The following is a 21,471-nucleotide window of genomic DNA, read 5'->3' on the forward strand; positions in this document are numbered from 1 at the left end:
TCCCCTCCAGCAATTCTATCGAGAGTAGCGATTCATGATAACTGAAAATCGCTTCAACCTGCAGATAATTTCTTTTCGTTCTGTTAAATTTTCTCTCACCCAATTTTCACGAAAATCTTTTCAAAGCAGATTAACAAAAATTGTGCCCGCGACGGGATTCGAACCTGGAACATTACTAAAAACATACGTGACACGCGCACTCTATCCACACCACCACGCCAACCACACAGAGGGTGTAGAAAATATAATGCATAAAACCAATCATCGTCGGCTTCATATGAGTCAAGGAAAGACAACATAATCGGCCGACAAAGGGCAAACGAAATTCTCGCACCTTTGGGAGTGAGTGAAAAAATGTTTTCGCTCTGCTCTTTGTGCGGGAGATTTCTCAAGCCAGATTTTCGCTGAAAATTGGCGTGAGGGAGAATTCTATTTTCGTGAGAATGAGCGAAAATTCCGACCGCTGGTGTTAAGAAATGTGCTTGATATGTGAGAGGAAATTCCTGTTGGAATAAAGTGGAAATTGGATTTCGCTGCCACCAAAATGAAGTGTTGCAAAATCAGTGAAGCATAGAGATATTGTGACAGTTCGACACAACGGAACTCCTAAGAACGGAGACGAAACACTGGATTTCACCATCAGGGCTGCGTCGGCTAGAAGCACCCTGCGGCCTGCGCAGAAGGAGGCAGTGGAACGGTCGGCCGAGGTGAAGCGGAGATCATCTTTTATGGCCCGTACGCCGAGGCGCAGCTCCCCGAAATTTACAACATCTGGTGAGTTTGTTCCGATTGGAAATGCAATACCACTTTAATGATGTCAATCATCCTCTTCAAACGGTGAATTTTTGGGGTTTTAGTTTTGATTTAGATTTATTTTATGTTTTGGTTGCGAATCTCCAGCAGCACTGTCCGAAACCTGAACCCCGTGTGCAGGGGTTCATCATACTGCCTAGACTAACACACACATTCACAGAGAACATGCTATCACACCTATCACATAACTCGTAGTCTTACTGGAAAGTGTCGAAACGGCGAAAAGTTAGAGTTCCAGGATCGAGCGAGAAGAGTTGGTATTATTCATTATACCAACACGAATACAGACACACTGATGTGGTAGGCCATATGCTGAGAGAACACTTCGCTGCCGATTGTACCGTTATGTATTGGGTTCCGTTGATTCTCTCTCTTTCGGCCTCCTGCTGGCCGTGGGTACGACGCTGGTGGTGACGTCGGTAAAGAGTTGATTGGGTGGGAGGTTTAGCGCAGTACAGAATCAGGAAAACAAACCGATCAGCGTGGTGAAATTGTGAGTAGTTCTGTCTTCTTATCGCCGTTATGTCAGGAATAGGTGTGTGCATCTGACGGGGAAGTGGGGCTGCGCTCGTGCACTGAAGTGTGGGTATATTTCTATCGTGTAGCAAGTTCAAGCAGGGTCTTTTCAATCAGAATATTTCTTATTGGAGATGGCCCCCTCGTTCATATATAGGTCTGTCTCTGAAGATCAGTGGTTCATCGATATACAAATATGTACACATATACAAATACACGTACAAATAACACCAATACACTTAAATCCTTATACCGTGGTACACAAACTTTTCAAAAATTAGGAATGAAAGAACACGACGTTTTTTTGTCAATGAAATGCGGTTGAATCAAGTCGCGTCTGTCAAGAGTGTTGAAAACAAAGAAGTGCTAAAACAGTTTTCGAAAATGTTGGAGAAAAACGTGATTCAAAAAATTTCTAACGGATCCTGTCCACTGTGGATAAAGAGGACTCCACCGGATGGAAACTGCCTACCGGCGTCGATAGTCTATACGATAGAAGGCAATTTAGAAAAAATATTTATAATTGGGACAAAACTAACCTCAATTCCTATTCTGACCTGCGAAACAGGGACGGAGTTTGGAACGCCTGACCACTTGGAGGCTATACAAAGGCTGAGGAAAACATGCGTTGACTACATTCGCCTACATTACGAAGATTTTCATCACATTATTTTGAGTGAAGTCTGCGAAATGAAGCATATAACTCAACAAGAAATTTCTCTCGACGAACAACGAGCCATGGTGGACGAGTACATATCAAATTTACTGGTAAACCGATCATGGTGTGGCGCGGAAACGATCATCGCCGTGGGTAAAATCTACTACGTAAACATCACCGTTTTTACTGAGGACGGCTCGCCTTTGGTCTTTGAATCACCAAATGGAGGAAACTTCAATGTTAACCTTTTCTTCAGCGGCCATCCGGTCAAAAATCACTACGACGTTGTAGTAAGAGTATCGGAACAATCGAGTAAAATCTGCAGATCTGAAGGTAAATGTTTCGTATATTCGGGAGCACGGATCTGAAGAGCCGGGCGACGTTTTTGCATTGGAGGACTGACTGATCGCCCCAGCTGATGCACAAAGGAAACAACTTTTTCAGTGTGATTTGGTGGTTAGTTTGGTTGTACGGATCTGTGCTTTTGAAATTTGCGATTATATGCTGTATCTTCGTTTGAAGATCAAATTTCACCTATGTCTACTGTCACTGCAGGAACAAACGGCATCGAAAGTGACCAAATGTGCAATGATCGAAACGAGGCCTTAAAACCCAACGGAGGTACCCTGCTTTCCGCTATAGTGTCCTGCATGACCAAGGCTCACCCGAGTAGTTGGGAATTCGAAATAAATGTTCTGAACCTGAAGAAGGCATTCATTAAGGAAATTGGAAACGAATTACACCTATATTCAATGAAAATTGGTCTGGCATCGGATCAACTGGCAGATCTTCTCACCCATTGGGACGCTGTGGAGCATGACGTGGACATTGAAGCTTGCCACGCCATAGCAAAGGTTCTGAAAAGGGACATCATAATATTCGAAAAGGAGGCACATCAGTTATTCAAAGGATCAGAAGGTTTTTCTCTAGAGCCAATAGTTATTGAACGTGGAGAAGGAGGATCATTCCGCCCAAGAAACTCTGAGGAACGACAACCAATTCGGGAAAGTGTACGGTAAGATTAGCATTTAGCATCGGTCACAACTTTTCAAAAGTAGTTTGCAGTACGCTAGGAGTGAATCGCAACACTCACCACTGGAGACGTTTTTTGTGGAAATGCCAGGAATATTTCATTTCCTGAAATCCACAATCTAGAATTTGTTATGTGAATAACGAATTTTAACATCAATCCACTCCGTCCAATGGTTTTGTAACATTAGGCGGCATCAATTTATTGCATATTGCATAACGTAGAAATCGTCACTTCTGATTACTCCCCCCTCCCTCTTTCTGTAGGGTAGGACGGGGTAAGATGACCATCCGGGGCAAGATAAGCACCCCTCTGTTTTACTTATTTTATGATGAATTTTGTCCAAACAACTTCATAATCCGTTCGAATAAGGTTCATCCTGTTTGTAAACCTAACAGAAAGTACTTTATAACGAACGAATTGAAAAATATCGTCAAACTAGTCAATAGCATTGAATTTCAGCTTTTTCTCAAAAGAAATCATCAGAGTAAACTAAGGTTTTTATGTTAGAATCAATTTTTACCATACCTCTGGTATCAGCTGATATTACTACCTTACTGCAAAGCATTTCAACTTACATTAGAAAATATTAACAAGATTTTTTATATCAATCACTGTATGGTTAATTTACTGTTAAAATATTTGGATTTGAACGAAGTGCTCTTCTTGCCCCGTAGGGGTGCCCGTTTCACCCCGCAGCATGTTTCGAACTGACCATAAAGAGAGGTACTTTGAAAAATTGTGTTACTTTCAATTAACTCAACGTGATCTCGAAATGTATGGACGGCGACTTACGTTGCTTGGTAAAGTTAAGGATAAAGTTAGGCTTGAAATATTCTAGGACCATTGCAATGGATATAAATGCAGACTCGTCGGTGGCACAGGATCCAAACATGAACAGCTGCAATTCTTCCGACAATCTTGAGCTGAACGTGGTTTGTTGCGGGGCACCAGAGACTTCAGACAGACTTAAGTTATCGTCTATCAATGCACGTGGTTGCTCTACGAGTGATAAACGGGATGCAATGGACGCTGAACTGTGGGAAAACAATGTCGACATCTGCGCAGTACAGGAAACGCGAATGGCATGGGAGGTGACTTCAACGAAGAACTTCGACTGGTTTTGCAGCCCCACCGTTTCATCGACCAGCCATAGGGGTACCGGCATCATGGTCAATAAGCATTCCAATGCATCTCTGAGATATTTCCGAAAATACTCAGAAGATGTATGCACTGCCAGGGTGCAAAAAGGCAAAATCGGCTTCATCGTCATTGTCGTCCATGTATCATCCGATGGGAGAAAAACAGACACGTTCGCTCAAATTTCCAGCATTATATCCAAGATCCCTCCTGAGGACGAGTTCATAATAATTGGAGACTTCAATGGTCATATTGGAACTGACGACATCAGAGATGAACAACAATCGTTGATCGGCAAGCAGCTATCGCATAAAACATGTAATGAAAATGGGCTTTTTATGTTACAGCTTGTGACCCAGTTCGATTTATCAATAAGGAACACATTCGCGAGATCAAAGTCGGTTTTACAAACATGGTCGAACCACAAGACTTCTTCTCAAATCGATCACGTGCTACAACCAAAGCACTCTAATATAAGGATTAAGGAAAAGCACATCAAAGCAGAATGGCCAAAGCTGTTCAACTCGGATCACAAAATATTAACGATAACCATAAGAGCACCATCGTACTACAAACCCAGTCGCCCAATGCCATCAACGACCCAACAAACCAATTCGTGGAACGTGAAGTTGCTTTCTAGCGAGAAACACAAGAAGAACTACAAAGACTGCATAAACCGCCGTCTGAAAGAAGGAGATCCCAGTCCAAACTGGCAGATACTGAGGACGGTATTAGCCGACGCAGCCAATGAAGCCATTCCGCGAAACAGGAAAATTCCGAGAAGTCCTAAGACAAAGAAGGCATATTCGACACTGATGAAAAAGCGCTTTAAGCAGTGGAAATTCCCGGATATAGATCTGTACAGGAAAGAAATGTTTGCTGCCCGAAGAGATTTTGAGCAAGCGAAAAAGGAAAGTGTTTGGCGATCATGGAAGATGTTTTTCACCGATATTCACCAAGTAGAGCCTCATTTGAGAGTAAGGAAGACATATGAATTCCTCAAGGAGCATAAAAGAATAGCAGCTCGCAAAGGTAGTGGTAAGATTATCAGCCAGCACAAATGGTTAGAAAATCTGCTTGATTCGGTGGTGGAAAATCAAACTTTGAAGTTGCTAGCAGAGGATAGTGTTATTCCACCTCCGACACTCTCGGAGATAAAAGACATCGTTTATAATTTAAGAAATGGAACGTGCCCTGGGCTTGATGGCATCAACGCAGAGCTTCTGAAGAATGCTCCGCATGAATTCTTCGTTGAACTCGAGGAACTAATCAAGCAGATATGGACTGACAATAAGGCCCCTGAGGAAATAACTGAGACGATACAGATACCGATTCCCAAGAAAACAGTACCCAAGGACACCACAGACTATAGGAAAATCACCTTATGTAACATCGTATACAAAATCATAGCGACATATACCCTGAACAAGTTGGATGAATCAATGTAAGCCCTACCGACTTACCAAGCTGCTTTTCTGAGCAATAGAGCAATGGAGGATCACATATTCACTGCCAAAAGGATTACCGAGTAGTTTTGGAACAAAGGAACCGAGGTCTTCGTTTTTGCGCTAGATATAAAGCAAGCATTCGATTCAGTCAGCCAGCCAATATTAATCGACGCGCTAAAGTATCTACGGATACCAAATTACATTATAAATAGGATCATAAACTTAGGGTTATATGAGAAAACTTGCGTAAGATGGCAAAACCAGAGAACGCCTATGGTATGCAAAAGCAAAGGCGTGAAGCAAGGATGTCCATTGTCACCAAGGCTCTTCACCATAGTGCTGCACTATGTTTTGTGCCGCCTAAAGGAACTCTTCCCGGAGATCACTCTCAACCAAAGACGAACGCTCAAAACACCTCTCATTCTCGCTTATGCAGATGATATTTTAATCATTTGCGAGGACCTGAATAAGTTAAATAGAATAACAGCGGCTTTGAAACAGCTACTTGCGGAAGCGGGACTGGAAATATACCCTGGTAAGTCAAAGCTTTTGATCAGGGATCCCTTATCAACAAAAGAACCCAGAATTGAAGAAGTTGAAGTTGGAGGAATGAAAATCAAGTCATGCTCTTCTTTGAGATACTTGGGCATCTACATGACGGCGACATTGAACCGACTCGAAACGATTCGTCAGAGGTGCTTGAAGGCAACGCGAGTTAGCAAGATTATCCTCCCTTTTCTTCTGAAAAATAAACCACCGTGGAGCATTGTCAGGAGGATATATGCTACGGTAATAATTCCTACGGTTTCCTTCGGCCTCAACGCAATGTCCTCGACTTCCCAAAACCGAAGATCGCTTCGTCGATTCGAAAGGAAAATTGTTAAGGAATGGTCGGCTGCCTGCGGTCAAAAATCCAATTTGTCTACCAGGCGACTTCTTTTGAACCGCACCATCACAAAGAAGATCAGGATTAATCGGATTATGTACTGGGCACACATCATGAGAAGAAGTGATAATCATCTTTTACACGTTGCCTACAACTTTGAACTGCCTGGTCCGAAGAGGAAATGCAGACCCTGTGACACCTGGCAACAATCACTTGACAAAGACCTAGAGTCTTTTGGAAAGACGAGGCAAGACTACGAGGAACTGCTGTTCAACAAAGAAGGTATGCGTAAAGAGCTACATAAGTTATATGAACTCCCGGAATCATCGGATAGCGAAGAATCACAGGTGGGACACGAAGAAAATATGGATAGTAACGACACAGAATAGGTAAGCAGTAAACAAAATATGTTTAGAAATAGTTTCCTTTTCAGCACTATCATATAACGTTTTTAATTTAACTTATTTACGTTCTAGTCTTACCGCCATCTTCATAGACCAAAAACCAAAAGCAACGTGTAGAAAAATTACAATCAAACTGTCGTCTCAAGCAAGAACACAGTATTTCAATACAGGATGTTCCTGCGGGCTCGGGACGGAGGACTTCAAATCATAAATCTACAAACAGAAGACGTCGAAACAATTAGAACTACGTAAGATTTCATTCAAAAAAAGGAATCACGTATTTCTTGTAGCAGTTTATTCAATACAATAAAAAGTAACTATATCTGTTTTAGAAAACATGCTTTACTACACTCTACATTACTTATCTATCAAATAACCTCCCCCCCCCCTCCTTTTTTTCTTCCCTTTTATTTTTTCTTCCCTCTTTCTTCTTTTCAGCAAGCACACCAAAGCGTCAATCTCCTATTCCAGGTTCAATCAAGGTTACCAACTCGTCGAAAAACTCATACTAATCCTTTTTAGCAAAGACGACTTCGGCGAGTATATATACACTAGACCTCTTCATAAAAAATGAAATTTCTCGAATTCAGCCAGTCACCCCCACATCTTAATTCTAATGCTGAAACAAACTTCTGGTCAAATTTTCAGCTAAATTGGTGAAGATTTCGAGGTGCCTCAAGTCAAAATTGAGTTTTTTGGTCATTTTTCGCCTTTAAAAAATGCCCGTGGAGGCTAGAAGCCATATAAAATATCGTGGTAACCCTTAAATGAAAGATATGTATGTTCCTTACAACTTTTGTGAACATTATGTGCTGATAGGAGGATGTTTTGATCATATTTATTCGTTTTTCAGACATGCAAGTATGCTAAAAAGTTACATTTTACAACAGTTTTTGTTCTACGAAATTCAAACACTCAATTTTTATCAAAAGTTTCAAACCATTATATGATTACCCACAATATTCTGAACAATATTGCCATACATCATTTTCTTATCCGATCTACGGAAAAAATCACAAAAATCGAAAAGTAGAAGCTATCCTGAGTTTTTTTATACCTGGGGTTGACGCAACTGCTGGCAGGCAGAAAAGTCAAACATAGTAGCTTTGCTTTTTCTTGATGATTGCAATGATTGATCATTGATTCAAGTGACAGGTTGGCACAAGTACACATTGCCTTAAAAAAAGTGGCATATAATGTACCTCAGTAGAATATGAGAAATGGTTCAGATGGTAAGGCTTTGGGATGGCAAACCAAAGGTTCAAAGTTTGAATATAAGACCATTTGCTTAGTTTTTTTTTGTTATCAAGCTGGTAATATCAACTATCGTTCTAAATTTTGCATACATGATGTCTAGCGTAGGGGAAATCGCATGAACTAGCGCATGCATATACGCATCATTCTGACAGAATGATAAAACCTTCATTGGGTGCGTAGTTGAAAATCGGACACGCTTAATAACTAATTTATTGCTTAATCCGTAGGTACTTCGGTTCTTACGCCGGACTGGTTGGCTGAGTAGCGGATCACATCCGCTCATAAAGATCAAATCACATCGTCGGATGACATCTTCCGACGCGAGCTTCGACGTTAGGTTTAACGCTTAGATTTGTAGGAAAACCATTGCAAAAAAAATGGAAAGCACATTTGACATAAATTCAAACTCTGCACCTTTGGTTTGCCAGTCCAAAGCCTTACCATCTGAACCATTTCTCATATACTACTGAGGTACATTATATGCCACTTTTGTTAAGGCAATGTGTACTTGTGCTAACCTGTCACTTGAATCAATGATCAATCATTGCAATCATCAAGAAAAAGCAAAGCTACTATGTTTGACTTTTCTGCTTGCCAGCAGTTGCGTCAACCCCAGGTATCAAAAAACTCAGGATAGCTTCTACTTTTCGATTTTTGTGATTTTTTCCGTAGATCGGATAAGAAAATGATGTATGGCAATATTGTTCAGAATATTGTGGGTAATCATATAATGGTTTGAAACTTTTGATAAAAATTGAGTGTTTGAATTTCGTAGAACAAAAACTGTTGTAAAATGTAACTTTTTAGCATACTTGCATGTCTGAAAAACGAATAAATATGATCAAAACATCCTCCTATCAGCACATAATGTTCACAAAAGTTGTAAGGAACATACATATCTTTCATTTAAGGGTTACCACGATATTTTATATGGCTTCTAGCCTCCACGGGCATTTTTTAAAGGCGAAAAATGACCAAAAAACTCAATTTTGACTTGAGGCACCTCGAAATCTTCACCAATTTAGCTGAAAATTTGACCAGAAGTTTGTTTCAGCATTAGAATTAAGATGTGGGGGTGACTGGCTGAATTCGAGAAATTTCATTTTTTATGAAGAGGTCTAACATAACCATACAATATAACCACAACAATCTGGAAGCGTTTGGTACGGGAGGTCCACGCTTCCATCCTTCCCCTCGATCTCAAGGTGTGGAGTAATATTAAATAGTGATCACGTTAATATTGTTCCATCCCTCAATATCTTCTCTGCGGCACATGCTGCGCAGTTGGCCTGGCCGTTAGACAAGAAAAATGACTGATTCTAAAATCCGTCATTTTCCAGGATGCATTCAAGTAATGGCTGCGCTAGTATGAGATTAGATTAGATTAGATTAGATAAACATTTGAAATTATTAATAAAATATTGTTCAAACATGGGCGTATTAAAGAGTACATATTTCTTTATGGTTTTCATGTGTTTAAGCGTATTAATCTTAGTTAATTTTGCTCTGGAAATTAGAGGAAAACTTGATTTTATTTAGAAATTGTTAACAATTATAAGGTATCCCATATACGTAACCAATGAATATTTTGACAAAAAATTTAGAGATCCTGTATGACAATGACCTCCTTATTGTATCCTAATCCAAAAAAGTTTGATTCATTAGGATTATTTCATTAAAAATCATCAAATACCGCAAAAAATGGAATTTCGCATTTTTTATAGGTCATACTGTATATGATAAAAAAAATGTATCAATATTTTTGTGTGTTGGCCCAACAAGTATTAGGAGGTTCGTCACAACAAGTACCCGCTCAAGCTCTTTTGTCATTTCTTGCTAATAACATTTCTATTGCTATATTTTATTATCATTTGCAAAATAATTTGAATTATATGCCATCTTTTTCTTCGGTGTGTTGAATTCTCGAGGATGTACATTGAGAACGATTAGCTAATCCCAAGCTCTATTTGTTGGTTCAATTGTGCAATTTTGATTGTTCAGTTAAATCATGAAGTAGCAACTATGAATTATACGGCCATCTCTGCTTATGCTCACTTTATATTTTCTGGATAATAAAAGGAATTGATATGTTTTTCAAAATATATATTTTTTGGCTGCAAAACGGTGAGTCGATAAGGAGAGCGTCCAACATAGCTCTGGTCCTCACAAGTTCCTACCTCATGCTTCCACGGGTCAAGCAATGACAAAGACCGCCAGCTAAGAGTTGTGTGCTTGGCTGGTAGTGCAGTCTGGGCACTGTTGTCCTTCTGACTTCAGCCAGATTGAGGAGGTAGGTCCCGAGCATCTGTTCACCAAGGAGATGCGGCTCAAACAGCGTCTGTTCTGGCATCCAGCGGCTGAATATGAAACGCTGTATCGCGTCAGCTATACCTAAGGTGGCAGCCCCACCAACGCGATGTGGGCAGCGCGACCCCGGTAAGGTAGTCTGTCGAAGCCTTTCAACACTACGAAAAATGAGGTAGGAAGTAGAATATGCGAACGATACTCTCGGAAACCGACCTGGCAACGAAATAAGGACTATGATTGGAAACTCGGTACCTGGAACGTCAGGATCTTAATGAATCTGGACGAGTGAGCCTTTGGCTCGTAAATTGCAGAAAGTTTGCTGCTATACAAGAAGTGCGGTGGCCCAAAACTGGTGAACGTGAATTCAGGGCGGTGGATCCCGTCGTTCAAATGTAACATCTATCACAGCGGCAGTGATAAGGCAGAACATGGGGTCGGGTTCATAGTGATCGGGAAACAGATGAAGCGAGTTATGAGGTGGAAGCCGATCAACGAGCGGATCTGCGTATTGAGGATCTGGGGCAAATTCTTTAATTACAGCCTAATCAATGTCTATACGCCGATCAACGAGAAAATCGATGCGAAAAAGGATGCGTTTTATGAATGTCTTGACAAGACCTATGGAAAATACCCAAAACACGACGTTAAGATTGTCATCGGTGACGCCAACGCGCAGGTAAGAAGAGAGGACTTTTTCCGTCCAATCATCAGTATGGAGAGCCTTCACTCTATCACTAATGACAACGGCTTAAGATTAGTTAACTTTGCTGCCACCAGGGGGATGGCCATTAGTAGCACCTACTTTGCACGCAAGGATATCCGCAAGCACACCTGGAGACACCCAAACGGCGATACTTGCAACCAAATTGACCATGTGCTGCTGGTAGATAGCCGACATTTCTCGGACGTAATTGATGTTAGAACTTTTCGAGGTCCCAACATCGACTCAGATCACTATCTCGTAGTTAGTAAGATTCGATCTCGGTTATCAACCGTGTCGGACTCTAGGAACCGGCGATCGATGCGCTTCAACATCCAGTGGTTTCAGCAGACGGTACGGTAGCCGACTATCACCAGAAGCCGGACGACGGGATAAGTGAGATCAACGAGAGCGATAATCTCAACACTCTGTGTGAGTCTATCCACGGAGTGATAAGTACAGCAGCGCGGGAGGTGATAGGTACTGCTCAAAAACGACCTAGAAACGGGTGGTTCGACGAGAAGTGCCAGAGGGTAACGGACGAGAAGAATGTTGCCGGAAGCCGGATGTTGGTGTCAGGGACCCGGCAGAGCAGGGAGCGATATAGGAAAGCAAGAGTAGCCGAAAAACGAATCAACCGTAATAAGAAAAAAAGAACACGAGGAAAATGTGATTGCTCAGGCGCAAGAGAGTATGGAACAGAATAATATGCGGAGATTTTACGAAACTGTCAATGGCATGCGGAGAAGAACAGCGCCTGACCGTAATGGACCAGTGCAACGACCGTAATGGAAACTTGCTGACAGACAAGACAATGGTGGCTGCCAGGTGGAGAGAGCACTTCGAGGTATTGTTGAACGGTGGGAGTGGAAGAGTGACGGACAGAATTCGAATCGACGACGACGGACAAGCTGTGGAACCTCCAACGCTAGACGAGGTCAAGACAGCCATTAGGGGACTGAAGAACAACAAGGCTGCTGGGAAGGACGAACTCCCGGCCGAGCTTCTCATGCACGGTAGTGCATTCTTTTCAAGAAAGGGCATCGACTGGAGTGCGTGAATTACAAAGGAATAACATTTCTCAATTCAGTGTACAAAATTTTGTTCCACACAGGGACGCCAGATGATTTTTTGAAAAATCTGTATCACTTTTTCCAAAAATCTGTATCCCATACAAAAATAAATTGACCCCTTAAGCTAGAAAATCTGTATTTCATATGAAACGAGATCTGTACGGATGCTCAAAAATCTGTATAATACAGATAAATCTGTATATAAGACATCCCTGGTTCCACTGGCTGAGGCCGATTGAGGAGTCCTTCGTCGGCAAATATCAGGCAGGATTTTATGAGGGCCGACAAACGACGGACCAGATGTTCACCCTGCGGCAGATTCTCGATAAATTTTGGGAGTACAACTTGCAGACCCATCATCTGTTTATTGATTTCAAGGCGGCGTACGATTCAGTGAAGAGAAACGAGTTATGGCAGATTATGATCGAACATGGATTTCCGGCGAAGCTGATTGGACTGATTCGTGCGACGCTTGACGGATCGAAATCAAGTGTACGGGTTGCGCATGACATTTCGTCATCGTTCGTAACCTTTGACGGATTGAAGCAGGGCGATGCTCTTTCGAACTTACTGTTCAACATAGCACTGGCAGGAGCGATAAGGAGAGCTGGTGTGCACAGGAGCGGAACCATTGTCACGAAGTCGCATATGCTCCTGGGCTTCGCAGACGATATCGACATCATCGGAATCGACCGTTGGGCTGTGGAAGAGGCGTTCGCATCTTTTAAGAGGGAGACTGCGAGGATTGGACTTACGATTAACACAACAATGACTAAGTACATGATTGCTGGTGTTCAACGTCGGTCCGATCGTGGTAGTGGTGACGAAGTGGTGCTAGGTGGGGAAAAGTTTGAAGTTGTGGATGAATTTGTTTATCTTGGTACTCTAGTGACGTGCGATAATGATGTTACCCGCGAGGTGAAAAGACAGATTGCGGCTGCAAATCGGGCCTTTTTCGGTCTGCGAAACCAGCTGAGGTCCCGCAAGCTGCAAACGAAGACAAAACTCGCGTTGTATAGTCTCTGATTCTCCCGGTCGCTTTATACGGTCATGAAACGTGCACGTTGAAAGAAGTTGATCGGAGGGCCTTTGGAGTCTTCGAACGTAAAGTGCTGCGAACTATACTCGGCGGTAAACTAGAGGACGGCATCTGGCGGCGTCGCATGAACTACGAATTGTACCAGGTATATAAAGAGATGGAAATAGCGAAGCGAATTCAACACGGCAGGCTGCGGTGGGCTGGACACGTAGCTCGTATGCCGGAGGAACGACAAGCTAAAAATTATATTCAGCAGAGAACCAGGAAGGGGTCGTCGGCTTCGTGGAAGGCCGCGCACACGTTGGCTTTCTGCAGTTCAGGAGGACTTAAGGACTCTGAACATTCAGGGCGACTGGAAGCGATTGGCCCAGAATCGAGGCCAGTGGAGGCGGATACTTCATTCGGCGTAGACTCACCGCTACGAGTTGTAGCCCATCAAGTATCAAGTAAGTATGCTTTTCATTATATGCAACAAACGCTGCCTACCGGCAGAAATACGGACCAAATGGAAATTCAACAGAAAGCCCTTGATCTACCAAACAACTTTATCAAAGACACCATCTTTCAAAATGATCAGAAATCTAAGATAGTGTGAAGTTTAAAATTTGAATGCCTTCAAGCGCCTCCTAGTGGTGGAAATTCAGACACATTCAATTCACGTGCACTGAGAAGTGTGCTGATTTTAAATTGCTGGTGAGATAACTCCAGAAGCGTCTTCAGGGATTCTCCCGGGATTTCGTTTTGAGGTTCTTTCAGGAATTCCTTTATCAAGAAATTTATTCCAGAAGTTCCTCCTTCTATTTTTTCTAAGGAAACTTCTTAGGAAATTATTCCAGAAGTTTATTTCGAATTCATTTAGATATTCCCTTTGGGGTTTGTCCGGGAGTTGCTTCTATGATGCCCAAAACAGTTTCAACTGAGTTTCAACTGAGATAGAAGAACTCACATTTGTGTGAGTTTGTCGGAAGTGGGATTCGATCCCAGGTCCTCCGCGCAATAGTCACGTGCTTTAACCATCACATCAGGTCCGCTCCACATGTTAAAATATGCCTCATTTAAGAACTACAACCGAATAAAACTTTAAAATATATTAGTTTAATATTTCTGCGTCAAATCGCAATGCAAAGTGAAAAAATGGCCTCAACATAATCACGATTTTGTGTGTTTTGGTATCATGCATATTTATTCTGAAAAGCAGTGTATTGTTAAATCTCTACAAATTCAAAAACTTTTCAAAAAAAAAAAAAATAGTAAACTCCGGAAAGCGTTGTGCAGGTTTCGATGAGCACTTTCCAAAACTGAAGTCAAAATTGTGTTTTCATTTCATGACCGTGAAAATATTAGGAAATGCTCAAAAACACTAAGTTGAAGAGCGGTACGCCAAGTTCCAGTGGAAACATAGATCGTACTTTGGAATACTAAATGCCTAACGAATGAACTCCGTGAATAAAACAAATTGTTCATATTAGTTCATACTGGGTAACTCTCGCTTAGACCGCCCCACTATTTACACCTTGTACAGTACTTTTTCGATTATATCACGAATGAAATTTTTTTTCGCGTGATATATTGGAGCGTGATATAATTGAAACATCTTTTTTCCGAAGGCGTTTATTATTCAAAATACACTTGCACACAAAAAAAATCAAACAAAAACGCACAAAATATCAAACCCGGTAATGGAAGTCTAATATTCTTGTATGTAATTATTTTTTGATTGCTCTGTAAATAAGATCATACAATGGAGGTATTATTTGCACTTCTACACCATGGTTTTTGAACTTCATGGAACGATGTTTCCATATGTTTCCATTCTTTTTACAGCAAAATAAAGATAATTGCTTACATTTATCGTCGAATACTTAACATTTTCAAAAGTGTTTCCAGAAGTTTGGGAATTTCTGGTTGAAAAATCAAAATTTTACGTTTTTGTGATGTTGCCGCGTTACGCTTTGTTGAACAATTGTCACGAAGTTTGAATGTTCTGTCTTTAATTTCTGATCGTTCGATATGCTGGTTGGCATTAATTGAACAGCATATCACCTTTTAAAAGCCGATAAATTTACAAAATGATAGTTATCCCTTCGGAAGTGAAGTGTAACTGTGGGTCCCGACATGAACGAGCCCCGGGTTAAAAAGCTCGTTAATAATAAATAAAATACAAAAAAATGGAACCAAAGTTAGATTCTAACGGAAAACGTCTTTTCTTCTTCTACTTCTTCTTTGTGACTCTACGTTCCCAATGGAACTTGGACAGCCTCTCTTCAACTTAGTATTGTTTGAGTACTACCATAGTTATTAATTGAAGGGCTGTCTTTGCCTGCCATTGTATGAATTTGTATATTGTGGGGCGAGTACAATTGTGCACTATGCATAGGAAAGTCTGGAAAAGTTCCCGATCGGAATGGGAATCGATCCCGCCGTCTCTGAATAGGCAATCCAAAACCATATTCAGAAAGACTAACTGGAAACGCGTGATGGAAAACGTAATGCGTGGAATTGTCGCATACAGACCTGACCCGATGCAGTGCAAAGCATAGGAATGTGACTCTAGATAATCGAATCCTGTGTCCGGCCTGTCACCAATGACACTATAATCGTATACTAATGTGCAAAATATCTCACTTATGACGATTCATGTATCCTATATAGTTTGGAATATGTGCTTAGCAATATTTGTATCGATTATCATAGCGTGATATAATCGACAAAAATAGCGTGCTAAAATCGAGTGTGATATAATGGAGCGTGATTAAATAGAACCGTGACAAAATCGAAAAACTACTGTATTTAAAAATGCTTAAGGTGGCGATTTTCTGTAAGTCCTCACCAAAAAAGTAAGGAAAATGCAATTGGTTACTCAAATTGATGGATTTTGGTCAAATGGTGACTCATTTAAACCGTTATAACTCGAAACTTTCTCCAAAAACCACATCAAAACGAAATGTTGTTGAAAAAATGATGAAGATAGAGCTACTATTTACAATTATAAAAAGTTGGGTCGGCCATATTCATTTTGGCCGCCATCTTGGATTTTAACACCAAAACTTTTTTTTCACCATGATGGTAACCATCGATTCAAAATGTTTGCATCAATTGCAACATTAATACATAACATATCAAAAAATTAGAGATGTCTTTTTTCTCTTAATGTGGTTTTAGGCGAAACTTTCGAGTTAAAACGGTTCAAATAAGCCACCATTCGACCAAAATCGAGGGGTCTGCAAAAAAAGTTGTGACTCTAACTAACGGGGGGTCCATCAATTTGAGCAATCAATTGCATTTTCCTTACTCTTTTGGCGAGGATCGCCACCTTAAGCTTTTTTAAAGACAAGGTGTAAATAGTGTGCCGGTCTCAGCGAGAATTATCCACTAGCAACGCCACTGATCTACCACTTTGCCAATTTCGGAGGACGCTGGTAAAACAACACGGGAAACATCACCACTCCACCTCCGCTCTGCCCCTCCAACCGGCGAGGAAGTCCCCACCGGCCACCGCGTCCAACCGAGCGCGAGTTTTGAGGGATTTCGGCTACATTTTTTATGATAATGCCCTTTATTCCTCATTTGCATATTAATACAATTTTCATGTCACCACCATAAAAGGCCGCGCTGCCACTTCAACCACCCGAATGCAACAGAAAAGCAAATGAAACAGACCATCTACATAGCAGTAGCAGCATCCCCAACTCGCAACGCTGGGAATGCCAAGAGATCTCATAAATTCTCGAATAAAACATGTTTTCCCCGGGCTATGACAAAATTATGAACTCACCCTTAATGTTTATCTTCGCTTTATGCTGGATCTCGGACCGGCACGGGAGGGACAGAGTGGGGCAGCTGGGAAGCTGCTACATCAGATGATTTTTGCGCCGTCGTCGGACGACGACAGACAGCAGAAGTCAGTGCGGAGACGCCGGTGCTGCTGGAGCCGCGGACAGTGTTTTCCGGCGAGTAAGGCTAGTTTGACGACGCCGATGGTGGGGGGGATAAAATAAGCAAAAACCTGACATAGTGGCATTTTTGTGTTCGTTTTGGCGGGCCAATCTTGGTGGGATCATCCCGTGAGCTTATTATTAGAGATGGTTTGCTTTGGATTTACCTACAGAGTTTTAACATGAGCTGTAAGGTTAAAATCCGCCGGCGAGACAGTGCAATGAATTTGGAATGAATCTTCGCGTCTGATATTGAGCTGGGCATGAAAATGGAAGTCTTTTTAAAACGTTTCATTTCGGGGACCGTGGTACTAGGTAACGAAAAGTGACAAACAAATTTCTATTGATGCTGCTATTGATGTATAATTTTTGAAATTAGGTTATGACTTTATGCCACGTACATTTACTGTTGTGTTTTTACAAGTATCCTTCCTGAGACAATCGTGAAGCTGTAGAGATTCTGTTTTCCCATAATAACGTTTATCTTACTAATACTCCTTCCTTCCCTCGTTAACTGTAAGGACTTGGCCGGCGCTGTTTTTGACACCACTGAATCAGGAAGTTATTGATCTATGAACATTGAGAACGGCTGGCTAGTTCCGATTGCCTATTGTCACTGAGAGCAATCAGTAAAATTTCACCAATCCGGTGACTACTTTCAGATTTGTACCCGCAGAGGGTCGAATTGAAAGATATCCAGTGCGATTATCTGTCATCGCTTTGTCCTGTGATTAGATCATCCTGCTGTCGACTTCCATTGTTTTCATTTTTAGCTACGCCGCCACAAGGCTCTACTGCAGTTCAACGCTTGCTTGCAGATTTCGTTACCGTCACGGCGTAGAGTGTGGCTAACCTGGCTTCACTTTCGTTCCCGAATTTTTGAAACTATCTGCTTTTGACTTCATTCTCGACGGACCTCTGCGTTTGAGATCCAGTTGTTCGTCCACTTTCCATAAACATATATCGTATGCAGACGTTTAGTGATCTCCACTGATACAAATAAGGTTTCACTGGCACACAGTTGCGAAGATACTACGTTCTAATTGAAAAATCCTAGAGAAATCCGCAAAATGATTGCCAATGAAATTCTCTGAAATAATTCCTGGAGGAATCCCTAAAGAGAACTTTTGAAGAGACTCCTGGAGGAATCCCAAGAAGTAAATTCTGGAGTACATATTTCAGAAAAAGGAATACCCACCGAATCTCCTGTAGAATCCTAGGAGAACACTTGGGACATCCCCAAATTTCCAAAACAGAATTTCTGATAAAATCTGCAAAGGGAAAAAGCTCCGAGATGAAATTTCTGGCGGAATCCCCCGAAAAAATCCCTGTTGGAATCTCCAGAGGAAATTACTGGTTGAATCTCCAAAAGGAACTGCTTCATGTAGGAAACCGCTTCAGTAATCGTTAGAATGAACTTTTGGAAGAATCCCCAGATGGAACTGCTAAAGAAATCTCCAAAATAAGCTTCAGGAGAAATTCCAAGCAACAACTCCTGGTAAAATTCTTATAAAAACCCGTGGACGAATCCTAGAATAACTTTTGCAGGTATCCCTGGAATTAATTCTTAGATAAATCCATAGAGGAAAATCCTGGAAGAATCCCCAGAGGGAACTCCTGGATGAATCTCCAGTGAAAATCTTTCTAGTAATCTTTGTAGAAAACTCCTGGAGGAATACCCAAGTAACACAACTTGTTTTATATTAGTTGAAAATTCACTATTCATACTTAATCGACTGTTTTTTTCTTGAATTATGGACTTAATATCGAACACTTATATAATCAAAACAGCGCAAAAAATGGCGGCTTATAAAACATCTTACAAGTTATATAAGATGTATTGCTATACACCAATTGTACTCACACGGTACGTTCTAACCAACTCTATAATATTGATTGGTTAAAAACAAGTTATTTGATAGTTGTTAAACTTGCAGAATGCGATTATAATGCCATTACATTCTAAGGTTAGAATCAAGCTTATTTCAAGTTATTCAACCTGTAAAAAACGTTAATATTGCATTCCGTTTCAACTTTTGTAATTCTGGAGCAACATTTGAAAAGGGCCCAAGAGGTCTTGTGTCTTTTTTCTAAAACGCTCCGTAGGGCATAACGGCAGCCCGCCCACGCAAATGAACACCGTTATCCGAAAGATCGATGTTTGCTCTATCTGATAACGGTCTTAGTTTTTGTGAATAACCTGAGGGGGGCTCAGGAGCGACGTGTGAAGTCATTGTTTACCAATGCTTGTATGCCCTTTTCAAATGTTGCTCCAGAATTAAGCTTTTTTAATGTTATATAACTTGGAAAATCCACTTATACTACCTGTTGCTGAGCCCGACGGTAAGTGAAGTGAAAAAAAAAAACAGAAAAAACAATAACAAAATGTTTGTTTTTTTTTTCAAATAAATGCAGTTAGCTTCTGAATCATTAAAAAAACTCCAAGTGATGGAGTCGGCATGATATTTATATAATTCGGACAGCAAACAAAATAATGGGTTATACTTAGTGGCATTAGTATTGTTTTATTTGCGCTTCAAGATTTATGGAGAAACTTATAATTTCACTCATGTATAAATCAAGCGCCACTAGGTTGAATTCAAAAGTGTGACCCAAATATGCTATTTGATGCCGATTTTATGCATAATGTACGCGAAAACGCAAAATGGCAGATGATGGATGGGGCTTACAGTGCCGTTTAAAATGCTTCGAATAATATTCTATTTTCAATAATAGTTATAGTCAAATCCATTACTGACTGAACACGGTTCATGGAAAGTAGTATACTGTGAAACATTTTCCATAAGATGATCAATGAATCTAAATAATAAGAATGTTATTTAGTTTGTAACATATTTTTGTTTATGTACTCATTTATTTACTCGGTACTGTAATTTATTTTATTTCTCTAATGACACGGTTTGTATTTCGATTAAAACCTAAGTTGAAATTGCTTCGAGATTATGTCTTGCGAGCAACTATACAACAGTTTGAGCAACATTTTTTTTATGACGTTAATCATGCGCCTTGATAACATCTTTTCAACATACTTCCATGTTAGTATATTTGGCGAACATAATTACAACGTCAAAATAACCATATTACAACAGGTATCTTGGCTTGGCTTTATCTGTCATTACGTCGAAATTCTGCAACAATTAATGTAAACAAACCGCTCTGCTGATGGTCCGGAATTGTGTTACTATCTTATAGGTTCCGCGAGATTGCAATTCACAGTGAACGATCATAACGACTATCCCATGTCCGGTGCCATTCCTGATCTGTGAATCTGTTCGCGTATTGAGAAAATTGACCTGCAGTTCGACAACACATTCAATTAAAAAACAACGAATCACACAAGATTGGAGCTTTGAAAGTCTTTGTGGTAGATGTGCGTAGATTCGTCGAAATGTTTCTGGGACTGCTAATGGAGCGTAGGCCGATATGGTTATCGGATGTTTCCAGATTTGTGAATGTTGAGTTCATAATGGGAGTAGGATGTTTCACGATTAGTGGGAAGGTGAACCGGACGAAGTCGCAACCGCTGCTTTTCGGGCAGGGGCTTGATTATTCTTGGAAGTTTAGCCAGATATCAGACTGTTGAGTGTGTTGGAAATGGTCAAATCCTGCTGTAGACACGACATGCTTATTCTCGCATCTTTGCGACCTTCTTGAATGCAACAGATAGCCGCAGCGATGATGGCTTCATCAAAACCACAAAGTCTCATGAAGTGGGAACATTAATATTGGCTGTCAAAAGTGAATGATGATTGATGGATAATGCTCTAAAAGTGTTGAATAATTGTATTACCAAAATATTTCTTTACGATTCAAAGCCATTGATAGATGTTTTCTCTTTATCATTTGCCAACATTAAAAAATCTTTTAAATAACACAAGATGTTTTCTGATGCACTTATAGTGCAATTATATAGCATCTTCTGAAGTTTTGATTTTTGAAGATGTTTTCTGTGTTACTTGGGTACCCACAGAGGACTCCTGGAGGAATCCACAGGCAGAACTCCTAACCCAAGCAATACACATGGTTGCGAAACAGTCGCGGCAGCGCATGTAAGGGGGGAAAGAAATCTGTAGAAACCGAGAGAATCTTGAAAAACCGAGAGTCAATTTCAACCACCCCGTCACCGATTGTTTCCGGGAAATCCTCCTGCAATATGTCACATTCCTTTTGTGGAATCTCTGGAGCCTTTAAAGGGCGATTCATCAGGTTTCGTTGGTACATATTTCAATATGATTACGAGGATT

General features: G+C 40.8%; 1 protein-coding gene across 1 annotated transcript; it reads left to right on the forward strand.

The window, feature by feature from the left end:
- Positions 1-4,042: 4,042 nt before the first annotated feature.
- On the forward strand, positions 4,043-5,605 carry LOC109401612 (uncharacterized). The gene has a single exon (XM_019674183.2). The coding sequence runs from the start codon at positions 4,043-4,045 to the stop codon at positions 5,603-5,605; it is 1,563 nt and encodes a 520-aa protein (XP_019529728.2).
- Positions 5,606-21,471: the final 15,866 nt, after the last annotated feature.

Source organism: Aedes albopictus, unplaced genomic scaffold, assembly GCF_035046485.1.
Source record: "Aedes albopictus strain Foshan unplaced genomic scaffold, AalbF5 HiC_scaffold_275, whole genome shotgun sequence".
NCBI classification, from domain to species: domain Eukaryota; kingdom Metazoa; phylum Arthropoda; class Insecta; order Diptera; family Culicidae; genus Aedes; species Aedes albopictus.